The sequence below is a fragment of the Cervus elaphus genome, chromosome 19, assembly GCF_910594005.1.
Source record: "Cervus elaphus chromosome 19, mCerEla1.1, whole genome shotgun sequence".
NCBI lineage: Eukaryota > Metazoa > Chordata > Mammalia > Artiodactyla > Cervidae > Cervus > Cervus elaphus.
This window is the reverse complement of record NC_057833.1, coordinates 79,151,760-79,168,221: the sequence shown is the minus strand read 5'-3', so window position 1 is coordinate 79,168,221 and position 16,462 is coordinate 79,151,760. Positions and strand designations below refer to the sequence as shown.

General features: G+C 37.0%; 1 protein-coding gene across 1 annotated transcript in view; it reads left to right on the top strand.

Moving 5' to 3' along the window:
* MRPL3 (mitochondrial ribosomal protein L3) overlaps positions 1-14,161 on the top strand; it is a 50,153-nt gene extending 35,992 nt beyond the window's left edge. Inside the window, exons 9-10 of the mRNA XM_043874309.1 lie at positions 1,532-1,609; positions 12,493-14,161. Of these exons, the coding sequence (XP_043730244.1) occupies positions 1,532-1,609; positions 12,493-12,645 (231 nt within the window). The 3' untranslated portion in view covers positions 12,646-14,161. The remainder of the gene's footprint in view (positions 1-1,531; positions 1,610-12,492) is intronic.
* The last annotated feature ends 2,301 nt before the right edge of the window (positions 14,162-16,462 follow it).

Below are 16,462 nucleotides of genomic sequence, written 5' to 3'. Positions count from 1 at the left end.
AACTAATCTGTGTATATGTATGAAACACATAGAAAGTACAAAGAAGAAAATAAGCCATTCAAAAGAAACACCTCCGAAGATAATCATTGGTAACATTTTGGTGCACATTCTTTCATTCTTCTTCTACATATATGTTATTTATAAACTTTAACCAGCAGAAGTTTTTTAAATTTCATATAATTAAATATAAGATTATTTTTCTTCTTCTGGTACTTTTATATGTGCCAGTTCAGTTCAGTCTCTCAGTCGTGTCCAACTCTTTGTGACCCCATGAACTGCAGCATGCCAGGCTTCCCTGTCTATCACCAGCTCCCAGAGCTTACTCAAACTTATGTCTATCAAGTTGGTGATGCCATCCAACCATCTCATCCTCTGTTGTCCCCTTCTCTTCCCACCTTCACTCTTTCCCAGCATCAAGGTCTTTTCCAGTGAGTCAGTTCTTCACATCAGGTGGCCAAAATATTGGAGTTTCAGCTTCAGCATCAGTCCTTCCAATGAATATTCAGGACTGATTTCCTTTAGGATGGACTGGTTAGATCTCCTTGCAGTCCAAGAGACTCTGAAAAGTCTTCTCCAACACCACAGGTCAAAAGCATCAATTCTTCAGTGCTCAGCTTTCTTTATAGTCCAACTCTCACATCCATACATACTATTAGAAAAACCATATCTTGGACTAGATCGACCTTTGTCAACAAATCTGCTTTTTAATATGCTGTGTAGGTTGGTCATAGCTTTTCTTCCAAGGAGCTAGCATCTTTTAATTTCATGGCTGCAGTCACCATCTGCAGTAATTTTGGAGCCCAAGAAAATAGTCTCTCACTATTTCCATTGTTTCCTCATGTATTTGCCATGAAGTGATGGGACCGGATGCCTTGATCTTCATTTTCTTAGTGTTGAGTTTTAAGTCAACTTTTTCACTCTTCTTTTTACACAGACATCTATTTGTATCTACTGTGTGTATTTTCTTTTTGTGTATGCATGTGTGGGACAGGAGAGATTTCAGTTTCCCTAGTATTTAACATTTACCCATGAGGTGTGGGTCAAACTGGATTTTCCCCCAACCCCTTTCTCAGTACTATTTCTTGACTATTCTCACTTGTGTAAATGTTTTCCCTGTGTAAAGATCTGTTTGAAGGCCATCGGCTCAGCACACTTTTTTAAAAAATTAGACCCAGAGAGATGATGTCTCCCCAGTTTCTAGTTGCAAACTCATATTAACTAAAAATAAACTTGAATTTCCACTTGTTACTCTTAATGGTGCCAGCAGAATATTGAGATATCCTAGTAGTCTTGATTGCTCAGTCACATTTATATTTAAAATGAGAGTTTTCTACCACTTATATGAGACATGTGTTGTGGTATTATAACACAAGTCATCCATAGGATTTGAAATTTTTATTCTTATTGAATATTTTGAGTTGCTAACATGATTCTGACTCCAGGCTACTTATAGCCTCAGCTTTTGTTTGTATTAATGCAAGTATATTCTCATACTTTCAACTCTTAAAGTTTGATTTTATTTCTACTTTAGGTGTGGCGAATAAACACAAAGCACAATATAATCTATGTCAATGGTTCTGTACCTGGACACAGAAACTGCTTAGTAAAGGTATGTATAACTGTCCTTATTTTCTCTTGTTCAGAGATGTGGATGTGTGCCATAAGTTCTCTTCTTACCCATGTGTGACTTGAAAATAAGTAGCTGTTGCCCCACGTGTTCTTTGCTAATTTTTCTACTTAAGTAGTAGCACCTGAGTGAGAAAATTGCATAAAATAACCTATAGGTTATGTCTCTAAAACCATAGACCCACACAAAGGGTAGGTCTATTAAGAGGCTCTTTAGAAATACAAAAAGGTTATTAGCAAAACTACTTATAAAAAATACCAATGTATCTCTGTCCTTCCAAAAACTTTTTCATTTTTTAAGAGTACTTTGACATGGGAACTGGAATTATGTGAGGTGAAAGTTAAATGATAGTCAACAAAAAAGATGGTTTGAAGTGGACATTTTGAGAGATTTATTATTATCACTAGCATTGCTCTGTCTTTTCCTTGAAAACGCATTTTTGTGTTCAAACATGAAGAGAAGAAAACATATCATACTAGATAGACTTGAAAAAAGTTCTTAAGCTCTTAGAGACTTTTTTTTTCCATCAAATAAAAACAAAATAAATATTCAACCTGAAATTTAAGTCAACATAATACAAAATGAGAGATCACTTTTGAATTTTGAATCATCCATTCTGAAAAATCAACTTGTAGTAGAAGTGTATCTGTAGTTCCCAGAAATAGGCTCTTCATTAATTTTCTAACAAGAACAACAAAATAGGCTGAAACTTAAATCCCAGATTTTTCCAGTCAGGTCAAGTAGGTTGCATTACTAGCATAAGGTACCAAATTTGTTTCAGTCTTACAGTAATTAAAATTCACTTTCTGGCTTCTCAGGCGGCTCAGATGGTAAAGAATCCACCTGCAATGCAGGCACCTTGTGTTCAATCCCTGGGTTGGAAAGATCCCTGGAGGAGGGCATGGCAACCCACTCCAGTATTCTTGCCTAGAGAATCCCGTGGACGGAGGAGCCTGGCAGGCTGCAGTCCATAAGGTCACAAAGAGCTGGGCACGACTAAGTGACTAACACTTTCACTTTTCTGGAACTCTTCACTTCTTTGATTGAATTCTCATTTTTTTTTTTTAAGGAAAAAAAAATGCATTTGATTGATTATTGCAAGATTTGGGCGGGTTTTTGCTTTTTGTTTGTTTGGGTTTTTTTTTTGTTGTTTTTTTTTTTTTTTTGGTTTTCAGGTTTTTAGGTTTAAGTGCTTCCAAGCTCCAGGTCACCCAAGTCATACTGGTACTGGAAGCCAGCAGATTGTCATTGTGCTTCTCCTAACATTTTGGCCTCAGAATTCAATGCATTTCTATCTCCAGATTTTAGTACATCATTTTAAATATCACAACCTAATAAAAGAGAAAAAAGGAAAATGATCATTTTTCATAATAAATTATACTGGATAGCAGATGAAATTTTAAACATTACCAAATCCTCCTTTTCTCTCCATTTGCTGCATACAGTTCTAGGCTAGCTTCCAGCTAAGAGCTGGTCAGGTTTACCTCAGTATTGTCCTTGACACCAACAAGGATGAATAGGTCAACTACCTTGAAATACCATATGTGCAGGGTCCAGATCTGGTTGTTATAAACAATTTGGAATCAACAACACTTACTACTTAGATTTTCCATCCACTTCAACAAAGATTGCCTCCAAAAACTCAATCCACTTAATGACTGGTGGCTTGCTACCTCTAAAGATGTTCAGAAAGTACACTGAAGGCAATTCCAAAACAGGAATCCAAATACATTTTGAGAAACTGTACCATCAGAGAAATGTCTGGCCACTTTGAAGTATTGACACATGAGTGAATATATTTCCAACAAACAGATTTTGATAACAGAACTGATCTTGAAAAAAGTCTTTGAAATATACTATCCTTTAACTGTCTTTTATAACCTTAAATGTCCATCCCAAATGTTAAAGTGTGGGTTTAGGGGAGTGTTTTGTGGGCTTGTGCTTTAAAGGTCAAAAGTTTGGTAAATCTTCTGAAAATATTCACCCCACTTTGTCCATTCTTCCCAATGATTCCATAGCAGGTGAATAAGCCCCTTGTCCTTGGGGGTTGAGGCTCTTCTTGCTGGACTGGCAGCCTCATTAATCCACTCACTCCACTGGAGCTTTTGGCTCCATCAGAATACAGAGTACTAGGCTGCCAGTAACTTTTTTTTTTTTCATTCTAAAGTTAGTAAGTATCTTAGGGATAATGAAACCTGTTTAATTAATGTAAGCTTTTTGTTGTTGGAATTCACTAAATGTATTAAGAGAGCCTAAAGAACAGTTTTTTACAATATAATATACTTACTATGCATGTGTGCTTGTCCCTATATCCTGATTTATAATGTGAGTTTATTTTCCTGTTTATTTTTGCCTGTTTCGTGTGTGTATTCTATCTCCAGCTTTCCTAAAAAGGATTTGAACTGGTTTGCCATTATACATAAATATAAAAGAATGGAAGAGAGAGTCCTGAAGGCAGGGAAATAATAAAGCCAGTGGTAAGATTCAGTACACAAAAACATGTACCAGCAACTTTGGCAAAAGATAGTGGAGTAGAGGGACCTTGAGTTCACCTCTTATGAGCATACCAAAATCACAGCTAACTGCTGACCAACCATCAGTTAAAAAAAAAAAGGCTGGAACCTCCCAAAAAAGATACTCTACATCTGATGATATAAAGAAGAAACCACAATGAGATGGTAGAGAGTGCACTTGTGATATAATCAAATCCTTACCACCTGGCTACCCACAAACTGGAGAATGAGTATATCACAGAAGTTCTCCCACAGGAGTGAGTTCTGAACCTAATGTCAGGCCTCCCCTGTCAGGCCTTCAGAAAGAGAAGCTCCCAGAGAGAGCATTTGGCTTTGAAGGCCAGCAGAGCTTGATAGCAGGAGCTCCACAGAACTGGGGGAAGCAGAGACCTTATTCTTAAAGGGAACATGCAAAATCTTATATGCACCTGGAACCATGGCAAAAGCAGTGATTTCATAGGAGCCTGGGTCAGACCTACGTGGTGGTCTTGGAGGATTTCCTGGAAGTTGTCAGGCAGCTGTGGTTCAACCTGGGGATGTGAAAACCAGTGGCAGATTATTAGGGAATATTCATCATGAACTCTCATTGGAGGCTGATGTCTTGCTTGGGTCTTTAGTACAAAGACCTGGCCCCACCCAACAGCCTGTAGGCTCCAATGCCAGGACACCTGGGGGCCAAGCAACCAAGTGGGCAAAGACATAGCTGCATCCATCAACAAACAGGCTGTCTAAAGACTTCCTGAGCCCATAGCCACCCTTGGACACACCTCTTGACACAGACCTACCTACCAGAGGGCCAAGAACCAGCTCTACCCATCAGTGAGCAGACACCAACCCCTCTCCCTCCAAGAAGCCTGCACAAGTTTATAGAGCAGCCCCATTCGGCAGGGGACAGATACCAGTAACAAGAAAACTAAATCACACAGCCTATGGAACTGAGTCTGCAAACAAATCAGACCACCCGCTGGGACCAACTGGTCCCTGAGCCTTCGATGATAAAGCTAGGAGTGTACTGCTGGTATACACAGGGCATCGCATATAGAGGGTCACTTCTCCAAGACTGAGAAACCTAACTAACCTACCACACACATAAAAATACAAGTAGAAATTTAGACAAATGAGGCAACAGAGGAGTATGTTTCAGATGGAGGAACAAGATAAAACCCCTGAAGAACAACTAAGTGAAGTGAAGTTTAGGCATTGTGTTCAAGGAGTTCAAAGTAATGATTAAAAGATGATCCAAGAACTTAGAAAAAGAATGGATATGCAGAGCAAGAAGTTAAAAGTTTTTAACAGAATCAGAAAATAGAAAACCAGCAAACAGAGGTGAATAATGAGGACAATTGAAGAGACCTTTGATCCAACATCAGGCACACTAACATTCTTATTATAGGGATCATAGAAGAGTGAAAGGGCATGAGAAAATATTTGAAGAGATAATAGCTGAAATTTTCTATAACCTGGGAAAGGAAACAATCACCCAAGTCCAGGAGGTGAAGAAAGTCTCATATAGGATTAACCAAAAGAGGGGACACACCAGGACACATAAGAATCAAATTGACAATAATTAAAGATAGATAAAATATTAACAGCTACAAGGGAAACACTATAACATACAAGGGAACTCCCATAAGACTGTCTGCTAATTTTTGAACAGAAATTCTGCAGGCCAGAAAAGAATGGCATGATATAGTTAAAGTGATGAAAAAATCTACAACCAAGAATAGCCAGCAAGACTCTCATTCAAATTTAATGGAGAACTCAGAAGTTTTACCAACAAGCAAAAGATACAGATTTCATTTCAGCATCAAACCAGCTTTATAGCAAATCCTAAAGGAAGTTCTCTAATCAGGATTGCTGGGAGAAATATCAATAACCTCAGATATGCAGATGACACCACACTTATAGCAGAAAGTGAAGAACTAAAGAGCCTCTTGATGAAAGTAAAAGAAGAGAGTGAAAAAGTTGGCTTAAAGCTCAACATTCAGAAAACTAAGATCATGGCATCTGGTCCCATTACTTCATGGCAAATAGATGGGGAACCAAGGGAAACAGTGAGAGACTTTATTTTGGGGGCTCCCAAATCACTGCAGATGGTGACTGCAGCCATGAAATTAAAAGATACTTGCTTCTTGGAAGAAAAGCTATGACCAACCTAGACAGCATATTAAAAAGCAGAGACATTACTTTGCCAACAAAGGTCTAGTCAAAGCTATGGTTTTTCCAGTAGTCACATGTGGATATGAGAGTTGGACCATAAAGAAAGCTGAGCACCGAAAAATTGATGCTTTTGAACTGTGGTGTTGGAGAAGACTCTTGAGAGTCCCTTGAACTGCAAGGAGATCCAACCAGTCCATTCTAAAAAAAATCAGTCCTGAATATTCATTGGAAGGACTGACATTGAAGCTGAAACTCCAATACTTTGGCCACCTGATGCGAAAAGACCCTGATGCTGGGAAAGATTGAAGACAGGAGGGGAAGGGGATGACAGAGGATGAGATTGTTGTTGACATCACCGACTCAATGGACATGAGTTTGTGTAAGCTCCAGGAGTTGGTGATGGACAGTGATGCCTGGTGTGCTGCAGTCCATGAGGTCACAAAGAGTCAGACACAACTGAGCGACTGAACTGAACTGAAGGGGGTTAATTGCTCTAATCAGAAGGCGTAGACTGGCTAAATGGATACAGAAACTAGACATGTAAATGTGTTGTCTAGAGGAGACCCACTTCAGTTCTAGAGACATACAAACTGAAAGCAGTAGGATGGAAAAAGTCAATCCATGTAAATGGAAATTAAAAGAAAGCTGGAGTAGCAATATTCATATAAGACCACTTTTAAAAATAAATGTTGAAAGAGACAAGAAGGACATTACATAATCGTCAAACAAAGAACATGTAACAATCACGAGTATATACACTCCCAACATAGGATCACCGCAACAAGTAAGACAGATATTAATAGACATAAAAGTGGAAATTTACAGTAATACTAGTGGGGAACTTTAATGCCCCACTTACATCAATGGACAGATCATCCAGACAGAAAAATCACTAAGGAAACACAGGCCTTAAATGACATACTAGACCAGGTGGAAATATACGTGTCAAGGGCACATGTAACATTCTTCAGGCTTGGTCATGTGTTGGGTCACAAAGCAAGCCTTGGTAAAGTTAAGAAAACTTTAAGAAATTGCATCAAGCATCTTTTCTGATCACAATGCTATGAGATTAGAAAGCAACCAGGGAATTCCCTAGTGACCCAGTGGATAGGACTCAGTACTTTCTCTGCTGAGGATGTGGATTCATTCCTTGGCCATGGAACTAATATCCCACAAGCTGTTTGGTACAGACAATGAAAAAGAAAACAACCACAAGAAAAAAATAAAAAAACAGAAACACGTGAAAGCTAAATAGTACGCTACTAAACGACCAATGGGTCACTGAAGAAATAAAAAAATACCTAGAGAAAAATGAAAATGAAATCACAATAATTGAAAACCTATTGAACAAAAGCAGTTCTAAGAAGGAAATCTGTAGCGGTACAAACTTGCTGTAGGAAATAGGAAAAATATCGACATAGCTTTACACCTAAAGCAACTAGAGAAAGAAAAAAAATTGAAATCCAAAGTTAGTAGAAAGTAAGAAATCATGACGGTCAGAGCAGAGATAAATGAAATAGACACTAAAAACAAAAAAGGTAGAAAAGATCAATGAAACTAAAAGCTGATTCTTAAAAAGATAAAATTGATAAACTTTTAGCTAGATTCACTATGGAAAAAAAAAATGGAGAAGGACCCAACTCAGAAATGAAAAAGCAAAAGTTAAAGCCTATACCACAGAAATACAAAAGATCATAAGAGGCTGCTACAAGCAAGTATTACAGAAGTAAATGGCAACCCACTGGAGTATTCTGGCCTGCAGAATCCCATGGACAGGGAGCCTGGTGTGCGTCCATGGGGTCGCAAGAGTTGGACACGAATTAGTGACTAAACCACCACCACCACAAGCAAGTATGTAACCATAAAATGGAGAACCTGGAAGAAATGGACAAATTCTTAAGAAGGTGCAGTCTCCCAAGACTAAGCAAGGAAGAAACAGAAAATATGAACAGACCAATTACCAGTATTGAAATTGAAGCAGTAATTTTAAAACTGAACAGACAGAAGTCCAGAACCAGATAACTTCACAGAAAAATTCTATCAAACATTTAAAGAAGAGTTAACACCTATCCTTCTGAAGGAGTTTCAGAAAATTGCAGAGGAAGGAGCACTTCTGAACTCATTCTTTGAAGCTACCATCACCCTGGGCTTCCCAGGTGGTGCTAGTGGTAAAGAACCAACCTGCCAGTGCAGGAGACATGAGACGCAGGTTCAGTCCCTGGGTTGGGAAGATCCCCTGGAGAAGGACATGGCAACCCACTCCAGTACTCTTGACTGGAGAATTCCATAGACAGAGGAGCCTGGCAGGCTACAAGTCCATAGGGTCATACAGAGTCTGAGATGAGTGAAACAACTTAGCACACATGCACCATCACCCTGATACCAAAGTCAAAGATAATTACAAAAAAAGAAAATTACAGGCCAATATCACTGATGATCATAGGTGTAAAGCTCCCACATAAAATTAAAAAAAAAAAAAATCTAGCCAGCTGAATCCAAAAATACATTAAAAGGATCATACACCACAATCAAGTGGGATTTATCGCAATGATTTTTCAGTATCTGCAAATCAATTAGTATCATACAGCACATTAACAAGTTGAAGAATAAAAACAATATGGTCATCTCAATACATGCAGAAAAAGCTTTTGATAAAATTCAACATCCATTTATGGTAAAAACTCTCCAGAAAGCAGCCATTGAGGGAACCTGCCTCAACATAATAAAGGCCACATATGACAAACCCACAGCTAGCATCATAATCAACAGCAAAAAGCTGAAAGCATTTCCTCTAAGATCAGGCAGAAGACAAGTACCCAGTCTTGCCACTTCTATTCAACATAGTTTTGGAACTTCTGGCCACAGCAATCAGAAGAAAAAGAATCCAGATTGCAAAAGATGTAATAAAATTGTCACTGTTTGCAGATGAAATGAGACTGTACATAGAAAATCCTGAAGATGCTATCAGAAAACTACTAGATCTCGTCAATGAATTTAGTAAAATTGCAAGATACAAAATTAATACACAGAAGTCTGTTGTACTTCTTCACACTAATAACAAAAATCAAATGATAAAATTATAGAAATAATCCCATTTATCATCACATCAAAAAGAATAAAATACTTAGGAACAAACCTACTTAAGGAGGCAAAATACCTATACTCAGAAAATTGAGATGCTGATGAAGAAAATTGAAGAAGACACAAACAGATGAAAAGATACACCGTGTTCTTGGATTGGAGGTATCAACATTATTAAAATGATCATACTGTCCAAGGCAATCTATAGACTCAGTGTATTCCTATGAAATCTACAATGACATTTTTCACAGAACTAGAAAAGAAATTTTAAATTTTGTATGGAAACACAAAATCCAGTATAGGCAAATTCAATCTTAAGAAAAAAGTACAGAGCTGAGGGAATCAGGTTACCTGACTTTATACTACAAAGTTACAGTAATCCAAACAGTTTGGTACTGGCACAAAGACACGTATAGATCAACAGAGTAGGACAGAAAGCCCCAAAATAAAGGCACACACCTATGGTCAGCTAACCTACATAAAAGAGACAATAATATACAATGGAGAAAGATAGTCTTTTCAATAAGTAGTGCTGGTAGAACTGGACAATTGCATGAATAAGATTAGAGCATTCTCTAACACCATTTACAGAAATGAATTGGATTAAAGATCTAAAAATAATATGGGATGCTATAAACTTTTAGAGGAAAAGAGGCAAAACTCTCTGACATAAATCACAGCAATATCTTTTTTGATCCATCTCATAGAGTAATGGAGATACAAAAATAAACAAATGGAACCTAATGAAACTTAAAAGCTTTTCACAACAAAGGAAGCCATAAACAAAGTGAAAAAACAACCTGGAGAATGGAAGAAAATATTAGCAAATGATGCTACCAACAGAGAATAATTTCCAAAATATATAAACAGTTCATACAGCTCAACTTCAAAAAAACGAACAGCCCAATCAAATAACAGGCAAAAGATCTAAGTAGGCATTTCTCCAAAGAAGACATACAGTTAGCTAAAAGGCATATGAAAAAAAAAAAAGCTCAACATTGTTAATTAGTAGGGAAATGCAAATCAAAACTACAGTAAGAAAATCACCTCATACCAGTCAGAATGACCACCATTAAAATGTCTGTCAGTAATAAATGCTGGAGTTGGTATGGAGATAAGGGAACCCTCCTACACTGTTGGTGGGAATGTAAATTGGTGCAGCTACTATAGGAAACAGTATGGAAATTCCTTAAACTAAAAATTTGAGTTACCATATAGCCCAGCAGTCTGACTGCTGGATGTATAACCAGAGAAAATGATAATTCAAAGAGGTACATGCTTGCCATTGTTCATCACAACCCTATTTACAGTAGCCAAGACATGGAAACAACCTAAATGTACATAGAAAAAGATATAAAGAATCCGTGGTACATTTATACAGTGGAAAATTTGTGTGTGTGTGTGCATGCACTCAGTTACTCGGTCATGTCCAACTCTTTGCAACCCCGTGGACTATAACCCACCAGGCTCCTCTGTCCATGGCGTTTTCCAGGCAAGAATACTGGAGTGGGTTGCCATTTCCTACTCCAGGGGATCTTCCCAGTCCTGGGATCAAATCTGTGTCTCCTGCATTGACAGGAGAATTCTTTACCACTGTACCACCTGGGAAGCCCACAGTGGAATATTACTCAGCTATTAAAAAAGAAAATGCCATTTGCAGCAACATGGATGAACCTAGAGATTACCATACTAAGTCAAACAAAGAGAAATATCATATGTCACTTATATGTGGCATCTAAAAATATTATATAAATGAACTTATTTACAAAAACAGAAATAGACTCACAAACATAGAACACAAACTTGTGGTTACCAAAGGGGAAACGAGTAGGAGAGGGATAAATTAGTAGTTTGGAGCTAGCAGATGTAGACTACTAAATATCAAAACAGATAACCAACAAGGACCTACTGTATGGCAAAAGGAAGTATACTCAATATCTTGCAGTAAGTTGCCACAGAAAGTTTTGTTGTTCGCTTTATTGTGTATTTGCTTGGTTTTCTTTTATAAATTCTGAGACAGTTTAACTGGTAAGAATAACTTTTTTTTTCCAAGTTAAAGTTGAACCCAGGACTGGTGAATTGGAAAAAAAATTAAAACAAGTGTTTCCTTTTGGGCAACTGACTGATAATTTCTAACAATTTTAATAAGAGAAATGAATATAGATGTTTCCCTGTACTTTGCTATTCCTAGCAGCTGTGTACTAACGTCAACCAAATTATTCATTTCTTATTGCCAAAATGTCTTATTTTAATCTGTGTGTATAATTAACATGTAATTTTTATTTATCTCTGAATGGAGGTTGTGGAATGAGTCAGAAGCTTTAAAGAATCCAATAATATTTTCCAAAAATGTAACCACATTTTAGATCATATCAATATCTGTACTATTCCTCAGTTTGTGAATTCACAAATGTAACTAGAATATTTTTAGAATATAAAGATTAGTTAATAGAGCTAATTTAGAGACTATGGGTTTATTATTGTTTTTGTTAAATACTACTCTATCCTTAGCTACTCAGAGAGAACACTACTTGTTAAATATATGCTAATTTCCTTAATAAAACTTGTTATTTGGGATTATGTGTTAGACTTTGGGGTTATTTTTTAGAATTAAGACTAACAAAAGTACTGGATAAATTTTATTTTCTTTAATCTGAGCTCAAAAAATTCTATGGTAGAATATAGAATAATAATAATGTTGGTTGGCAAAAAGTTGGTTCAGTTCATTTTTCTCCCATAAGATGGTTCTCAGCACTTGTGTGCATTTGTGCTCAGTCACTTCAGTTGTGTCCGACTCTGCAATTCTATGGATTGTAGCCCACCAGCCTCCTCTATCCATGGGATTCTCATGAAGTAGTTGATTAACTTGAGGAAGTCTATGTTTCTGTGTCATTGGATTAGTTAAGTTTATTGGAATAAATATACATATACATATATATAAAGTAAGAGGAACTCAGTGTATAACAGCTATATTATTCACATTAGAAAATGTAGAAACAAAAAACAAAGAAAAACAAAATGAGAGAACAGATATTCTAGGATTATGAATAAGTAAACCAGACCATCTTTAAATAACTTATTAATAAGATCTTTGCTTCCCCCACCCCCCAGATCAAAGATTCTATACTGCCTGCATATAAGGATTTCTGTAAAAATCTACCATTTCCAACATATTTCCCTGATGAGGACGAAAAGGAGCTACCAGAAGATTTGTATGATGAAGAAGTGTGTCAGCCTGGAGCACCTTCTATTACGTTTTCTTGACCTCATTCACCATGAGAGAACCCCACAGATGCTGTGAATTCTGATGAGCCAGAACAGTAATATAACCAGGAATTATGGGGTTTTTTTCCTTAGTTACAACATACCACACTGGTTATCTTTTAAGCTGTGTATTTCTCAAATTATCTTAAATGTTTATAAATTTAACTTCTACTAAAGATTTGTCTGTCTCTGTGAAAGGGTGGTTGTCGAATGGTGTCAAGTCATACGGAGACTAGATAACTTAACCTAGATTAAAGAAAAAAGAAAACCATTTCTTGAGCCTCAAAAGCAGGGGAATTCAGACCTTTATCTAAACTATAGAAATATTTATATCATAGTTAAAGGCCTGACACATAATAAAATCACAAATTATGGGTCTTATATATTACAATTGTGTTGGGAGGTATAGTTATTTTTTAGCTTGATCACTCAACTATAACTTTTTTTTTGGCTGTGTCTCACAGCATACAGTGGTTAAGGTTCTGCACTCAATCACCAGGGAAGTCTTGTAATCATTTTTCCTTGATGCCTTCCAAAAGGAATTTGAAACAACCTGGGTGTGCATTCAACAAACTTATTAACCACCTGTTACTCAAAATGTTAATAGCTCCTAGGTTTCTCTTCATTGTATGAAATGAAAATATTTACTAATGGCTACTTATGACAGATAATTAAGCCTAACAATGTTAGTATCATGCTCATGTTCAGTTGTTCAGTCATGTCTGACTCTTTGCAACTTCATGGACGTAGCCTGCCAGGCTCCTCTGTCTATGGAATTTTCCAGGCAAGGATACTGGAGTGGGTTACCATTTCCTGTTCCAGGGGATATTCCCAACCCAGAGATCAAACCCGAGTCTCTTGCATCTCTTGAATTGGCAAGCAGATTCTTTACCTCTGAGCCGTGCTCTAGGCCAATGTAACTAGAAGCAGGCCTTACTTAACTACTGGATTTCCTCTGGACTAGATTCCTGAGGATACACAGAATTTTAACTTTTTAAACTTCAGGTGTCTTCTAAGACTTGATGCACATAGCCACCCAAGAGACTTACTAACCACAGTGTTACACCTTTTAATAATAAATTCATTAGTTATCAGGAAATCACACAAAGACCTACCAGTATTTTCAGGTCCACATTGCGTTTCTTATTCTTAATTTTAAATCCAGCTGAAGTCACATCTCTCTTAAAGTTTTCATTTATACTTCATCTTTTTTTTATTAAAGATTTGTGGTAGTTGACAGAGCCATGCATTAAAATAGTAAAGTAAGGGGAAAACATGTAGGATGATATAAATTAGTATAGGTGGGGGGTTGAGAAGGAATGGTGCCAATATAATACAGTTGAGCAGGCTGAAAACAAATAACATTGATTCGTTTCATGTTTCTCTTTAATTACGAGGTCCTCAAGAGGAGTCATTTTAAACTGCAGTAAATCTTGTTTAGCACATTATTTTTTATTAAAAATAATTTATCAAACTAGAAATTTCTGAACTTGTTAAAAATAAACATATTCCAGGGTAAAATATTAGACACATTCTTGTCAGAGATCAAATAAGGCTATCCTTTACTACTTCTAGACAACAATGGTTTTGGAGTTCTTAGCCAATGCAGTAAAACAAGAAAGAGTAGTGATACAGATACAGGGAAATGGGAATAAATCTCATTTGTAAGAAATATGATCTACCTAGAAGATTTAGGACAGTCAACTGATAAGCTGTCAGAACCAATGAAGACAGTTCTGGTGACTAAATATAGCATCAACATACATGAACAGAGGAGCCTAATGGGCTGTAGTCCATGGGTCACAAAGTATAAATAACTGAGTGACTAACACACTGTATACAAACATATAATAGCAATATTAGGAAATTCTATGGTATGGAAGTGAATACCATCCACAGCAGCAATTTTTTTAAAAGTTACTGAGGAAAGAAGCCTAACGTATTCTAAGGTCTTACTGGAGAACTGAAAATGTAATTGAAGAACATGAAAGAAAACTGTGATGGTCCTCTCTATTACTTAAGTTATGAACGGGAAGAAGTAATATTGTAAAGAATTTAGCTTAATCGTGTTTTTTAAATTTCAATATGACTTACCATAGAACTGTTCAAACTGATTGTAAAATTGGAATGAATGCATAAATTCAAGAATAACCAAAACTTAAAATGGTACCCATTCATTAGGTTTGCCCCATTGTTTGTTCAGGGATTATTTATATCTATTTAATTTTGAAACTCAGAATATTGTGTACATCAGTTCACTCCTTTAACTGCATTTGATGGAAAGATTTTAGTAAACTTATAGATGTATCAAGGTTGCTGATGAAATGATGGGAAGTAGTTGTTAACCTACAAGACAAATGAACTGTTATTGCTGGAGAACATAAAATCTTGTTTCTGAATAAGGTATTTGCTGAGGTTTGTATCAGGAGTCCCCAGGCTCTTCTGAATGAAAAACTGTTTAATTTCCCAGAAGCCATTGATGGAGGAAATCACTACTCAGAAAGGATACTTTACACAGTGCAGGAAACGAATCATATCATCTGAAAGCAGCCAGATGACAGAAGAAGGGCAGAATATGTGGCCTTTTGAAGAAGTCAGGAAATCCTCTATATCAGAGAACCTGCCCCCAGACCCATCATCATCTTTCACCAGAGTCTGTGTTACCCAGTCCAACCTTGTACTGCTCACCCCACAACAGGCCAGCAAATCAGGAGATGAGTTGTTGGGGCAAGGAAAGCCAGCAGACCAAGAAGATGCTGGGCTCATGTCCCAAAAAAGCAGTGTTGCCTGAATTAGAATTCAAGTTTCTTCTATACTAAAAGGATAGGGAGTAAAGTCAAAAACCCCCAGGTTCTGGTCAGACTCTTGAGAGGATGTTTTAATTTCTTCCTTCCTTCAGTCATTCACAGGTGGGCCTGGTTACAGTGTTTCCTCTGAGCTAAACAGAGGTATTTTAGCTTACTGCAAGGCAGGGTTCCAAGAGATGGGCCATTATGTATAATTTAACCTTATAGGCAGCATTAGTTAGTTAGTGATTAACTTGTAACAGAATACAGTTTCTTACCCATTAAAATTCCCTAATCAGCATCCATTCCCATGAGAAAAGGGATAAAGACAGTTGTGTCTACTTCCTGCTGAACAGGGGCAATGAATATTCTTTAGAATCTTTAGTAGTAAAATCATCTTTCCTTTATTATCTACAACTATTTAGACCTGATGGAAACTCTTAGCTCTTTGCTTCTAATTTGTAATTGAACATAGGGTTGTACATAGGGATGGACTTGGGTTCCAGTTCTCAATACATATATACTAAATGCCTATGCTATAAAATAAAACAAGTACATTGACTCCTTTCCAGCCATAATGAAAATACCATTTACTTCAGTTGAGTAGGCAGACCTGTTGGAGGCAAATTCATGAGGAATGTTTAGTATAATGTGCAAAGTTTTAATATAATTGTCAACTTCTAGGTCTTTCATTTATAGATTTATCCCATCCAGGTAGATGCTTAGAAAAAACCACCATACAGTATTTCAAAGGGACTTAATTTAATCCTGTTTCTGAGGCAACTGATCCGCAGCAAGCCTTGTTGTCATTGTTCAGTTGCTAAGTCATGTCTGACTCTTTGTGACCCCATGGACTGCAGCATGCCAGGTACATCTGTCCTCCACTGTCTCCCAGATTCATTCATTCTCCCAAATTCATAGCCATTGAGTCAGTGATGCTATCTAAACATCGTTTCCTCTGTCGTCCCTGTCTTCTCCTGCCCTTAATCTTTTGCAGCATCAAGGTCTTTTCTAATGAGTTAGCTCTTCAC